Source organism: Physeter macrocephalus, chromosome 18 (assembly GCF_002837175.3).
Source record: "Physeter macrocephalus isolate SW-GA chromosome 18, ASM283717v5, whole genome shotgun sequence".
Classification (NCBI taxonomy): Eukaryota; Metazoa; Chordata; class Mammalia; order Artiodactyla; family Physeteridae; genus Physeter; species Physeter macrocephalus.
In genome coordinates, this window is record NC_041231.1 from 5452379 (window position 1) to 5465336 (window position 12958).

The following is a 12958-nucleotide window of genomic DNA, read 5'->3' on the forward strand; positions in this document are numbered from 1 at the left end:
CTTAACCACTGCGCCACCAGGGAAGCCCTTGAATGCTTTTTAAGGTTCTATTGCACTGATAACGGGGCTGTTCTCCTCAAACAGGCTGTGATGATGAATTGTTCCAATCATTCTTTTCTCCCCTCCACATTTTATGCATTAAAAAAAATTATAACAGTAAGACACAGTCACAGCACAGAAGTGTTTAATATGCAGTTAAGCACCATGAAATAAAAATGTAACCCAAGGCACAGTGGTTAAGAAGCCGCCTGCCAATGCAGGGGACACGGGTTCAAGCCCGGGTTTGGGAAGATCCCACATGCTGCGGAGCAGCTAAGCCTGTGTGCCACAACTACTGAGCCTGTGCTCTAGAGCCCGCGAGCCACAAGTACTGAGCCCGTGAGCCACAACTACTGAAGCCCGCGTGCCTAGAGCCCGTGCTCCGCAACAAGAGAAGCCACCGCAATGAGAAGCCCGCGCACCGCAACGAAGACCCAACGCACCCTAAATAAATAAATAAATAAAATAAATTTATATTTTAAAAAATGTAACCTGAAGTGCCACCATGGCAGGGATTACCATCAACACTTCTTCCCTCTCACTGACCCATTTAATCACACTTACGTGTGTGCACACGTGTATGTGCACACACACGGGCACCGTGTCACCTGCCACTTAAGACATTTCAATGGCTCACAAGACTGCACGGTCCGGCCTCTACTGTGACAAATTACCACAAACTCAGTGGTTGAAAATGATGCAAACGTCTTCTCTTTCAGTTCTGGAGGCCAGGGGTCTGCAGAGGGTCTATGCAGGGGGGCAGCTGTTTCTTTCCGTTTCCAGCAGGTAGAGCTACACCTGGCTCTCGGCCCTTCCTTCATCTTTGCAGGTGGTGGCGAGCATCTGCTCCCCCAACTCTGCTTCCTTCTGTCTGACATTTCCCCCCAACCCCACCTCCCCTTGGTAAGGACCCTTGCGACAACACCGGGCTCCCTGGACAATCCAGGATTCTCTCCTACTGCAAGGGCCTTAACTTAATCATGTGCAAACACCTCCACCTAAGGGAGTGTTCCGTCTCCACGGGTTAGGACGTGGACATCTTTGGGGGCTGCTGTTCAGCTGGCCACCCCTCACCTCTCTCTCCAGCCTCGGGCTCCGGGGACCACCCCCCCCCAGCACCCCAGCTGCATCGCCCACCTCTCGGTGTCTAGAACACAGCGCATCAGGACGTTTTCACAGAGAAAGGAGACCATCCCCGTAACAGAAGGAAAGGGATTTCCATGCCCTGGGAGGGTGAGGAGAGTAGCAAAGCTGGAAACTGTGACAAAGTGCCCAGAGAAGGACACCCTGGTGATGAGGATTCTAGGACATTCGCCACTGCTTCTGGGTCACGTGTGGAACCAGCCTCAGGCTCCGGCACGAACAGGGGACACAAGGACACAGCGCCCCTGACATCTGGGCCTCGTCCGCAGCCCAGCCTCTCGTCGAAGAGCAGGCTGGTCGCCAGGTAGAGCCACACGACAGGACAACTCCCAACGACGTCAGATTTTCAGAGTCCAACCCACCCGCCCACGAGCTCCACGGGGAGAGCTGGAGGTCAGATGTGCAGACGTCCACTCACCGCGGTGGAGAGGCGTGAGGCCAGTGTCATCTCCAGGTTGCCCTTCAGGCCCACCAGGGGCGGCACCAAGGTCAGCAGGTCCTTCACCTCCGTGAACACGGGCCAGTGCTGCGGGGAAAGAACTGGGGGTCAGTCCAAGCACACGTCCCACGCCTCTCGGGAACTGCTCGAGAGGTACTTCGACAAGTCCTCATTCCCTGTAAAATGAAAACAACTACCCAGTTTCTTAAATGGCTTTAAACTAAACAGAGGCATGATCAACCGTGAACAGCGGCCCAGGGAGCCCCTTCCTTCTCTGGCTGCCGGGAGACCGGGTCTGGGCCCCTGCCCGTGGACGGGGAACTGCTTTGTCCTGCGTGCACGTCTGTAGAAACAGGAATGAACCCCCAACTTCAAAGTTGGGGATTTCTTGTGGGATTTCTCACGGGCCAGCTGGCAGGACGATCTGGGCTGGGCAGGGGACTCCCCCGCCCCGAGGCCGATGGGCGGGGCCCAAGGTCACGTGGGGGCCCTGGATTTGTGAAAACTGATGGAATGTGTCTCCGTCACTTGTAAATAAATAAAAATGTAAAAAGAAGGAACGGGAAGCACAAGCACGCTTCAAGAGAACGCGAAGACGTTTCTTTGTGAAGGGAAACCGGTCCTACCTGTTTAACGTGCAGTTAGACTGCCCCTACCCCAACCAATTTTTCACACCCCATCTGATCCGACTAGCTGCTTTCGCCTCCCTGGGCCTGAGCTATCTGTGACCCTCCACAGAAGCTGTTCCTAGAAACCCTGCTGCTCTGTGAGCTGGGAGGCAGGTGGCGTGGGGTCTGGTTCCCCGTACCCAAGACAAGAGTCCCCCTACCCCGGGGGCCCAGAGGGTCATCAAAAGAGCCGCCCCACAATGCGTCTTACGGGACCTGGAAGCAAAGGGGCAGGCCAGGCCCTCTGAAGACCCCTTTGGGTCCTGAGATCTGGGAAGTTTTGCAGACTCACAGTTACGGTTCCCTCTCGTTTACCTCTTCTACAAAGCTGGGAAGTTGAGAACCCAGTCCCAGCTTTGGTGGAGTTACAAGCCTTCCTCTCCGAAAAGTGCGGAAGGAACGTGTCACCAGCCAGTGGGGTGCTGTGTCCTGTCCAGCAGAGGCCCCTCCCGCCTGGCCTGGGAAGCCCCCTCCCAGGGGCTGGCGCTCTCACCCTCCTCCCACCAACACACAAGACCGAGCACCCACCCCCCAAGTAAACCCCCTTCTCTCAGCCCCCTTCTTCCCCGGCACCACTGAACTTGGCCGCCGCACCTGAGACCGCTGTGTGCGGGGTGACTCCCTGTAGGAACCCCTCCCCCGCTACGTGATGGGCACACCCCTGTCTCCACGTGGCTGGCGGGGCCTTGTCCTGTCCTGTGCTGACCTCTGATTGTCCCATCTTGGCCTCTGCTGAGGGCTCCTCATCTTCCTCCTGACCTTTTACATTTTTCAAACGTAAAGGACTGGAGGCATCCCTGGTGGCGCAGTGGTTAAGAATCCGCCTGCTAATGCAGGGGACATGGGTTCGAGCCCTGGTCTGGGAAGATCCCACATGCCGCGGAGCAACTAAGCCCACGCGCCACAACTACTGAGCCTGCGCTCTAGAGCCCACGAGCCACAACTACTGAGCCTGCGCTCTAGAGCCCGCGAGCCACAACTACTGAGCCCGCACGCTCAGAGCCCATGCTCCGCAACAAGAGAAGCCACCGCAATGAGAAGCCTACACACCGCAACTTAGAGTAGCCCCTGCTCGCTGCAACTAGAGAAAGCCCGCACACAGCAACAAAGACCCAACACAGCAGAAAATTAATTAATTAATTAATTTAAAAAAATTGATAGTAGGGGAAATAATAGTGGGGCTGGGGGAATATGGGAACGCTGCACTATCTACTCAATTTGTTTCTGTAAATCTAAAACTGTTCTAAAAAATAAAGTCTAAAAAAGGATGTTACAGAGTATGTAAATATGAAAAGATTATTCTAAAACATTACTAAGTTAAAAAAGAGCTACTAGCAATGTATACAATATGGTCTCATTTTTTTGGTAACATTATACACACATGCACAATATAATTTTGAATCTGAAATTCTGAAAGGACATATGCCAAAATATTTACAGTGGTTAAATCAGTGGGAAGATTATGGGTAATTTCTAATTTCTTTTTGTTTGCTCTCACTGCAACTAGAGAAAGCCCGCACACAGCAACAAAGACCCAACACAGCAGAAAACAAAAACAAAAAACAAAAAAAAAAATGTAAGGGACTTATTTTCTTGCTCCAGACAGGAAGGCTGCAAAGGTCTAGTAACCATCTCTGCTTCTTCAACGTGGGCACAGACATCTCAGCGCCCACAGTAACCTTGAATCTGTGGGACTGACTCACCCACGACTGTTACGCTTTCAAAGGAAAACCCAGGGCCAGCCGTTGCCAAGATCCCGTGTCCGCGGCCGAGAAAGTCCCTGTTCCAGGACACAAGGAGCCAGGCCGGGGGAGGTCAGGCTGCCCGCGAGGAACCTGAGGCCCCGGCACACGCTCCCGCCCACTCTTCCCTGGACTCACCCTGTCCACTCGGATCTGTTTCTGCCAGCAGTACAGCAAGGTCGTGACCCCCTGCCCTCTAACCCTGACTCCCCCTCCTGCTTCGGTTCTCCCTTCTCTCCAAGTCCTCTCCCTTCCAAGGCCCAGGCCCCTCCCCACCCCACACAGGGGCAGCAGGAGGTGGGTCTGCGGGCGGTGGTCCTGTCCTCCTTCAAGGGGTCACCTGGGCTGGGCCACAGGCACGGCCGAGGAGGGTTGGGAAGGGGCTTTAGACACATCAGGTCTGCCGACCACGAGGGGCTACTCAGGGACAAAGCCAGCAAAGGTGCACGGCGCCAGGAGAACAGAAGGCCAGGGCCCCGGGGACACCGAGTCCAAGGGATGAACAGGGCTGGAGCTGCCTGACCTGCAGACCTCTTCAGGGAGACCCTGAATGGGTCGGGATTTTGGTCACCCACTCCCAGAGCACCCTGACGGCGGCTGGCTCCGCAACCCGGCTCATGCCTGCCCCCAGCCGCGGACAGCCCTGGACGTCCCACAGGTCCCCCGCCCGAGGCTCCACGCTGACCCTGCTGCATGGGCCCCGTGCGCTGGCTCTTGCACTTGGTGGGGGTCTCTCAATCATGCCTACAGCCCCCAGCTCTCCCCTGCAGCCTTGAGCAGCACCCCTGGGTCACCTCAGACCCCAGCAGCCAGGCAGGACGTGTCACTCAGCCCCTTACGACCCTTCACTGATTCCAGTCCGGGGCACGCAGATCCTCATGTTCTGCAAACACAAAGGCAGTGCAGATCGGGGCATGAGGAGTGGGCGGGGCGCGGGAGCCGAGGGGCTGCGAGCCCTCCATCTGGCGGGTTAACGCACCCCTTTATCCCGAGATGGCTCACCAAACTGTGTGCTCACCGGCTGTGCGATTTTCTCCACGCCTGTGCTGGACCCCAGTGAAGCAAAACGTGATGTTTGCTTTCGAACAAAGAACGAGGACAAAGTGAACAAGCCTTCACCCTCGGCGGCCGCCCCCCTGCCCGCACGCTCGCCCCCTTCGTGGTCTGCACACCCGGGGCCCCTCGCCGGGACGTTCACCGTTGCTCACGCACCCTGGAAACGCCACCTCTGAGGCCCGACAAAGCGTCTGCAGTCTCCAACCTGCCCCTCCTCCCTTGCTGCCTCCGCCCCCTCCCCTTTGTCTGCAGGGGGGCCCAAGGGCCACCAGACACGCCCGCCAGGGAGGGCAGCTTCTGCTCAGGATTCAACCAAATTTGCCAACAAACGAAGGAGGACCTGGATGACAAGAGGCTCTGTCCACCCGCCCGGCGCTTGGCTCTCAGCTGCTCCGAGCAGCCAGCCTGTCTGGTTCACCCCTGATCTGGGAAGAGTAATCACATGCGCTTTCACGGTCCCTGGTGCCCACGTGTGCATGTAAACCCCAAAAAGGTCTGGAATGACTCACACGACTCGATAGTAAGGGACCTACTGCGACTGAGGCCGTGGTCAAAGAGGACTTAACCTCGCTGCGATGCTTGTTCCATAAAAAGAAATACTTACACCTTACTTGTGTAATTGAAAAATAATTTTTTGAAGACACGAAACTGATACTCTGGCCACTTACTGGGCCTCATTCCCCAGGCCCAGAATCAGAGACCCCCGGCCCCAAAGAGCGTAGGTGAAACCTGCACCCAGCCGGGCACAGAGCCGTGCCGGGGACCGTCCACGAGGCGCGGCTGTCGGGCCAGGTGGTCTACCTCACTGCGGGCTCGGAAGCCCCGAGGCCCGGTGTGAATGGCTCCGGGCGGGCCCCAGCCTGGGCACCGCTGGAGCCAGGAGCCCCCCGTGATGTGGGCTTCCCTCTGGGAGCCCCAAGGCTTCTTCCTGCACTGATGGGAGGGGTGAGCAGGGACCCGAGTAAACGGAGGGCCCTTGACCCTCACGCACCCTGTCTGCAAAGCGGGGACCAGGAGAGGGCTGTGACGGCCACAGCTGTTGCACCCTCCCAGTCGCTGGCCCTCCCGAAGCGGACGGCTGAAGGCCAAACCTGCACACAGCCTTCCCCACGTCTGCTCTGGGCCCACCTCCCAGACGGAACCCGCACGCGGTCAGGAAGGGCACCGCGCTCTCCGGCTGGACACCCTCCTGACCCGGCCCCGGGGCGCCTCCGCTGATGGTCAGGCATGACCCCCTCTCCCCCCAGGGCCCCACCAAACCTCCTGGACTCTGCCCAGCTCTCGGCCGCCTGTTCTCGGCCCCGAGGCCCCAAAGAAAGCATCATGGGTGGACAGGGCATGGACATGAGGCCATGCTCCATGCAACGTGCTGGGGAAGGTCAAGGAGGGAGATTCAGCATGGACTCTCCCAGTGTCCGCAAGGCCCAGGGAGGGTGACAGACCCTGGGGCAACTCCAGGGGAAGCAGCACACAGGAATCCAGGTCTCCAGCTGGCAGCACGTGAGGAAGTGCCCTGTCTACTGAGCAGGGCGGCCAGAGGCCGCCCCGAGAAGCTCGTTCAGAGCCGGGTACCCGGGTGGGTGTCGGCCACCCCCTCCAGCTCAGAGGCAGGGGCATGGCGGGATGTGAGAGGTGACGGCCCCTCCCCCCGCACGCTCACGTACAGGCCCCAGCAGCTCGAGAACACACTAACTCCCTAAGTGACCCAAACACGACTCCCAGAGCCGACCCAGGGCATAAACAGACCCCCTGGGCCTCCCAGCGAACACCTCTCCTGATGGAGACCCCCGCATCTGCATCCCCTTGTGCGCCTGGTCCCCCGCCGCGCTCAGGACCCTGTCCTCCTGCTGAGACCCCCCTCCGGAGATTCTGGGGCTGGAGAAGCAGTGCCCGGCACCCTCGCTCGGGCCAGCACACCAACCTCACAACGCCGCCCGGTTTGCAGGTGGAGAGACCGAGGCAGGATGCCTGAGCCCCTCGGGTGGGGAGAGACCGGCGGAGCAGGACTCAAGGCCCCCCAGGCCCTGCCTAATGGGTCTCCGTTTGCTGGAAGAACGGTTCGAGCTCCCAGGCTGAGGAGTCTCACGCAGGCTGACGGTGGAGCGTGGTCAGAAGCCTGTGTGACTCTCAGACACTGAGGTCCCAGGAGGACTCTCCTGCCAGCGCCCCGAGCCCGGTCCCCTGCCCGACCCGGGGGCCTGTCCTGTGTGTGACGCCTGGCCCCCCACCCCACGGCCCGCGCTGCCCCTCGCCTCGCCATACGCACTTGGATCGTGTTCATCAGCAGGCCGGCCGCCGCCATGCCGAAGCCAGACAGCAGAACGGGCACCACGACCTGGCCCACGATGGTGAAGGTGGTCTCGGGGACGACCCCGCGGGGGCAGCGGGTGAACTCACAGCGGAAGCCTCGCAGCTTCGTGCCCTGAAAGCGGACCTCCAGGTCCAGCTGGGTGACCACCATGGCCAGGCCGGGGACGCACTCCCTGGATGTCCAAGCCTGGGCGCCCCCAACACCAGCCTCCACCCAAACCAGGATGCGTTTCCCAAGGAGTCCACCGGGCAGAGCTGCCAGGCGCCCTGTGCTGTGGACAGTCCCCACTGCCCCTCGGCCGAGGGCCAGAGCCAACGGTGAGGAACAATGGCCGGGTGACTCAGCCTCGCTCAGGGCCCGGCCACTCCTGCTGTCCACTCCCCGAAGATCAGGTTCTCCTCCGAGAGTGGCTGCCGTGTCCAGTGGGACCTCCCTCGGCTGGCCTCCCACGAGGAGGCTCCCTGCCCCCTGGAGCGACCTTGACAGCGTCCAGCTGTCCGGCCCACGCTGGCTCGGGCTGGATCAGAGAGCCGGAGCCACGTGAGGCCTGGCCTTGGTGAGGCCGCACGGGGCCTGGGGACATCTCAGCCTGAAGCACCTGCTCCTCGGGCCAGGTCTGAGCCCCTGAGGACTGTCACCCCTCAAGGTCGAGAGGCCTGCAGGCCCCCAAGAAAGAAGCCGTGCCCTGCGGCCACTCGACCTAGGTTGTCGAGGGGCTCACGGCCACAGGAAGAGGCTGTGTTCACAGAAGGAATGCAGCCCTGCTGTCTCTCAAAGGACAGACTCGTAAGGTGCTTCTTATGGGCCCAGGCTCATGAAGACAGAGGTTAGACCAGCCTTGAGCTGCCGTCCCGACCCCGAGGAGAAGGGGGTCTCTGCGTGGAATAAATGAGTATGTCCACTGTGCATCCCACAGGTGCCGGGGACAGTGTCCAGGCCTGAGGGCGGGCTGAGCAGGGTCAAGGCCAGAGCCAGCAGGAGCCCACAGCCGAGGGCTGGACGCTCGCTCACACCTCTTGCGCACCTCGGCCGGTTCCCCTCCTTCGGACAGTCCACCCCACGCTCCAGCCCAGCCCTCAGCCTGGAGTCCAGCCCTCACCACCCTAGATCCCACCGAGCTGGCCAAGCCCGATCCCTTCCTCGCCAACTCCAGCCAGACACTGACGGCCGTCTCCCTCGCGTCCCCAATGTTTCGCTGCATCTTTCCTCGCCCCCTTCACTTTCTCATGAAGCCCCTCCCAGGAGCCAGACAGGAGGAGCCCCACTTCCCAGCAAGAGCTGGGGTGGCCCATTGTGTGTGAACGCAGGAGACGCTGCCCCCGTCCAGTTTTGGGCCCCGATCCTGGGGTCCTGACGGCTTCCACCGCCCACCTCTGGAGATGCTGGCGCTCGGGACCCCGCCACCCCGCCGAGGAGAAGTTCAGGTGTGTTCAGGCTGCGGTCCCGTGGGCAGCCAGCAGCGGCCGTCCTGTCACAGGAGGGGACGGTCCTGGACTGTGTGTCCCACCAGATGCTCACTGAGTGGCGTCCAAATGAAAGATCTGTGATCAAATTGACAGCGGGCTTCCCGCCAGCCACAGAGTCAGGCGCGGTTTGCTGCAGAGCAGGAGAAAAGGGGACCTTCTCAGATAATGCAGCGACTCCGAACCTCCCTGCGCAGCCCAGACTCTCCCTGAGCTTTCAGGCCACAGCCGACCCCCCGTGCCCTTTCACGTGCACACACGTCACATTCCGTCCATCACCAGACTCTCAAGGCACCCCCGAGCCACGCACCAGGAAGCAAAGGTCCCGGTTTTGCAAATGAGGAGCTGACGGCCCCGCGAGGGTTTGCCGATGACCACCCCCGGTCAGCCTCACAGGCGGGGCCAGGACCTCGACCCCCGACTCCAGGGCCCACTGCCCCTGCTGCTGCCCGCCTCTGAGATGAGGGTCCGTGTGTTCACACAGGAGTCTGAACCAGCAGGAGGCTGAGAGAAACAGCACATTTCTAAGGAAAGTGTGGCAGAAGTTGACGCGTCTAAGGCCGCTAGCTCGTTTAAGACAGACCCCTCTCAGCGGCCCCACTCTGGACACTGGCTGCCCCAGTCCCCAGGCCCGCAGCCAGACAGGCCCCCCAACTAGCGATTTCTTTCTCCTGGCTTCAGCACCTCCTGAGATCTCTTTACAGTTTTAAATGCGGTCGAACGTCATAATACAACATAAAATCATACACAGTGTGTCCCTGAACCACTCTCATCAGGACAGAAGATGTGGAAATAGACAACCACTTGCATGATTACATATGGAAAAGATCCCTAATTAAGCAGGTTATAAATCATTACAAAAATGTTTCTCATTTTTGTTTAAAAAATAATGAGAAATAAGTACACGCACACACACGCACGCACACACACACAAGCAGTGAACAATTTAGTAGGTTATATACCAAAATGCTGAAAGTGGGTACTTTTAGGTGGTGGGATCCTAAATGACCTTTATTTCATAACTTTCTGTATATCTATCGTGATTATTTGCTTTTATAACCATCAAAAAATAAACTGTCACCAAAAACAAACAAAAGATGCCATCGTGTGTAGATTACTTTCCCATGCAACTTGAGAACAAAATATGTCAACACAGCTAACTGGCTCACAATCGAGGAGATCGGGAATGTGACTTTCACAGGAGCTCAGTAGCACGGTGGAAAGTCTCCAAGGGCCTGAGCTGGATTCTGGGGCTGTGCTGGGCCTCGGGAGGAATCAGGGTCAGGTGCCAGGTGGCGCTGGGTGACCTTGAAGAGTCCCTGCCCTCCCCGGGCCTCTGACCACCTCCCGCCGCCCCACCAGAAGGGTCTCAGCTCACGCTGCTCAGAACCACCAGGCGCTCCGGAAACGAGAGCCCAGCCCCTGCGCACCCAGAGCTGCAGCATCAGAACCCCCCCAACCCCTCAACTTGCGGGACAGTTAGGAGGGGCCGCAGGGGGCGGGCGCACGGCCGGGCCTCATGTCCGTCTCGGGGGCCTCGGCGGGAACAGCTTTTTTCCCAGGAGCACACCTTCCCAATGGCTTCCCGCCCTCTCACGGGTCACCTTGAGCCTGGGCTGGTTCTGAGCGAAACGGTCACTCTTAAAGGCCTGAATCCCCCCATCCTGTTGAGGTCCCAGAGGTCAAGGCAGTTACGTTCTCAGCAACAGGAAAGGTCGTCTTCATTTTTGCTTCCAACTCGGCCAGAAGAACGTACATGCCGGTGACCATGTGGGACCGAGTGCCCCCGCCCCGGCCGGCCAGCCCCCTCGCCACGCAGGCCTCAGCCCAGAGCCCCCTCCTCAGGGATGCCTACCCGGCATCCCCCTCAAGGCTGCTCCAGCCGTCACCCAGCTCTGCCCCTTCGTTTCCCCGTAGCCCTTGCCGCTGCCTAACCCCGACTCATGCCCCTGTCGCTCCCTGCTCGGCTGTGACGGCCAAGAGCAGGCCCGGCACCCCGTCCACCGCGGCGTCCGGCACAGCACTGGCCCGTGGCCCACGCGTGTGCTGTGTGGACGAACAAACAAGCAGCACTGTAGAAGCAGACAGAAAGAGACCCATCAGCTTTCCACGAGTTGAGCCGTGTAGGGCCCACATTATTCCTATGATGTGCTGCCTGGACACCTGGTAAAGCCAACAGGGCCTGGGGCAGCCCCACTGCCGCTGTCCTGACCCCCGAGGAGCCCATGGAACGCAAACGAGTCAGTCACAGCCCCACGGGAACCGGTATGTGTTCCTACAATGCCCGCCAGCACAGCCCCCGGCAGCTGGCGCTCCTGAGCGCAGCCCTGAGGGCCCCACGTGGGAGGCACGTCCTCCCCCGGCCCTGGTGCGTGGGGCTGATGAACTCTGAGCTCACCTGTCCAGGTGCAGGGCCCTTAAGAGGAGGCCGTCACTGCAGCTGGCGTCACGAACAGGACAGCCCGCCCCTGACCGTGCACGCCCGGCAGCCTCACCGCTGCTTTCTGCTGACTGACCAGCTCCCGACGCGGTGAAGGCCGCCGGGGACGGAGCCCCGCTGGCCGGCTTGTGCGCAAGCCACCCCGGGGTCACCACCTCCCCGGGGCCGGAACGACTGTGAACGGACCGTATCAGGCACCCCTGCTGCCAGGCTGACTTACAAATTGGCTGACGAGAGGGGACCCCGTGGCACCCCCCTCCCCGGTTAAAATAGTTAATGCGGCCCAACACAGGCCACCACGTTGAAACTGGCCCTCAGGGTTGAACCTGGTCTCGCGAGGCCTACTGACTGAAGGGGGTACGCGCTGCTCTCCACTTGACCGCCCAGCTCTGTTCTTAAACCTGGCAGAGACAAACCGCCTCGCAGTGGTGACCACAGCCGTAAAGCTGGGGTCCCGTCCTGTGGGCCCCACACCCAACATCTAGTCTTGTCGGGACACTGACTGCACCCAGGCAGCAGCCGGTAAACAATGTGCCCTGCAGATCCGGCTAGCACGCTCCGCTCAGCGCCCACTTCAGCACTCTCGGCGTGTTGACCTTCGCTTCTCCCAGGAGGACCTGCAGCCGCAGGCTCTCTGCAGGTCGGGCCTTTGCTGCACCTTCCGCGGGGCTGGCGCTACATGACGGCCGCCCCTCCACGGGCTCAAGGGGCACCTTCCCTGAGACACCCGGACACTCACAAAGGAGCCCCCACCAAAGAGGATGGGCCGCCACTGCCCTCGCAGAGCGAGCCTCCCCTTACTCAGACCCCTAAGACCCTCTGCTCACTGGGAGCAGCGCATCCTGACGTGCAAACACAGCCCGGCACCTGGGTGGGCTTTGTGGATTCTCGAGGGGACCGTCTTTAAGTGCAAAGTTCACTCCTGGCCATTTAGGCTGTACTTGCCAAGCAGCCTGCCTTGAAGGGGCCCCTCCAACAAGAGGCTCCATTAGAGCCGACAGGCACCCCCATCGGGCCCCAGAGACGCCTCCGCTGAAGAGAACCCTCAAGAGCCTCCGGGGCCCCTGGACCACTGAGGGCTTTAAGCTGATGCCAGAAACTTCCCCCGGCCTGCGCCGTCCACCAGCTGAGCCATGACGCAGGTACACACCCTGCTCTCCTGGGAAGGGGGCCCTCGCAGACCTGCTGGGACCCTCGCAGCCCGGCTGCCCGTGGGCCTTGGGAGGCACAGCAACCAAGGAGGGCAGCCTCAATATGGGGCGGGGAGCCAACCCTGGGCTCCCGGCACCTCCCACCCGCAGGGGGCAGCCTCCCTGTCCTGAGTCAGATGCCACAGACCAGAGGAGGTGACCCCCAAACCTGGGCTCCTGGGAGCCCCCGAGATCAACTGGGTGGGCCCAGTGGGGACTGTGCACTTTGTGGGTGTCACGGTGGCGCTCGGAGGAGGTCACCACCCTCCCCTCCTGACCGGATGTCCCTGGTGCAGGACCCGAGCCACCCAGCGGTCAGCACAGGTGCCCGACCTCCAGGCAGCGCCTCAGCACTGGCCGCCCGGCTCTGCCTCTTAGACGCCTGGGCCACAGCCTAAGGGCCGTCTCGTTTACGGAAGGAACTCTGGAAACCCCGCCTCCCAGACACTCCAAACACACAGGGCGAC

The 12958-nt window shown here is 60.2% G+C and overlaps 1 protein-coding gene across 1 annotated transcript in view; it reads right to left on the minus strand.

Moving 5' to 3' along the window:
- The window catches only part of SLC41A3 (solute carrier family 41 member 3), a 46948-nt gene extending 36951 nt beyond the window's left edge, over positions 1 to 9997 (minus strand). The window contains exons 1-2 of the mRNA XM_028479018.2: positions 7354 to 9997; positions 1601 to 1708 (exon numbers count right to left, since the gene is read on the minus strand). Coding sequence (XP_028334819.1) covers positions 1601 to 1708; positions 7354 to 7548 — 303 coding nt within the window. The 5' untranslated portion in view covers positions 7549 to 9997. The remainder of the gene's footprint in view (positions 1 to 1600; positions 1709 to 7353) is intronic.
- Positions 9998 to 12958: the final 2961 nt, after the last annotated feature.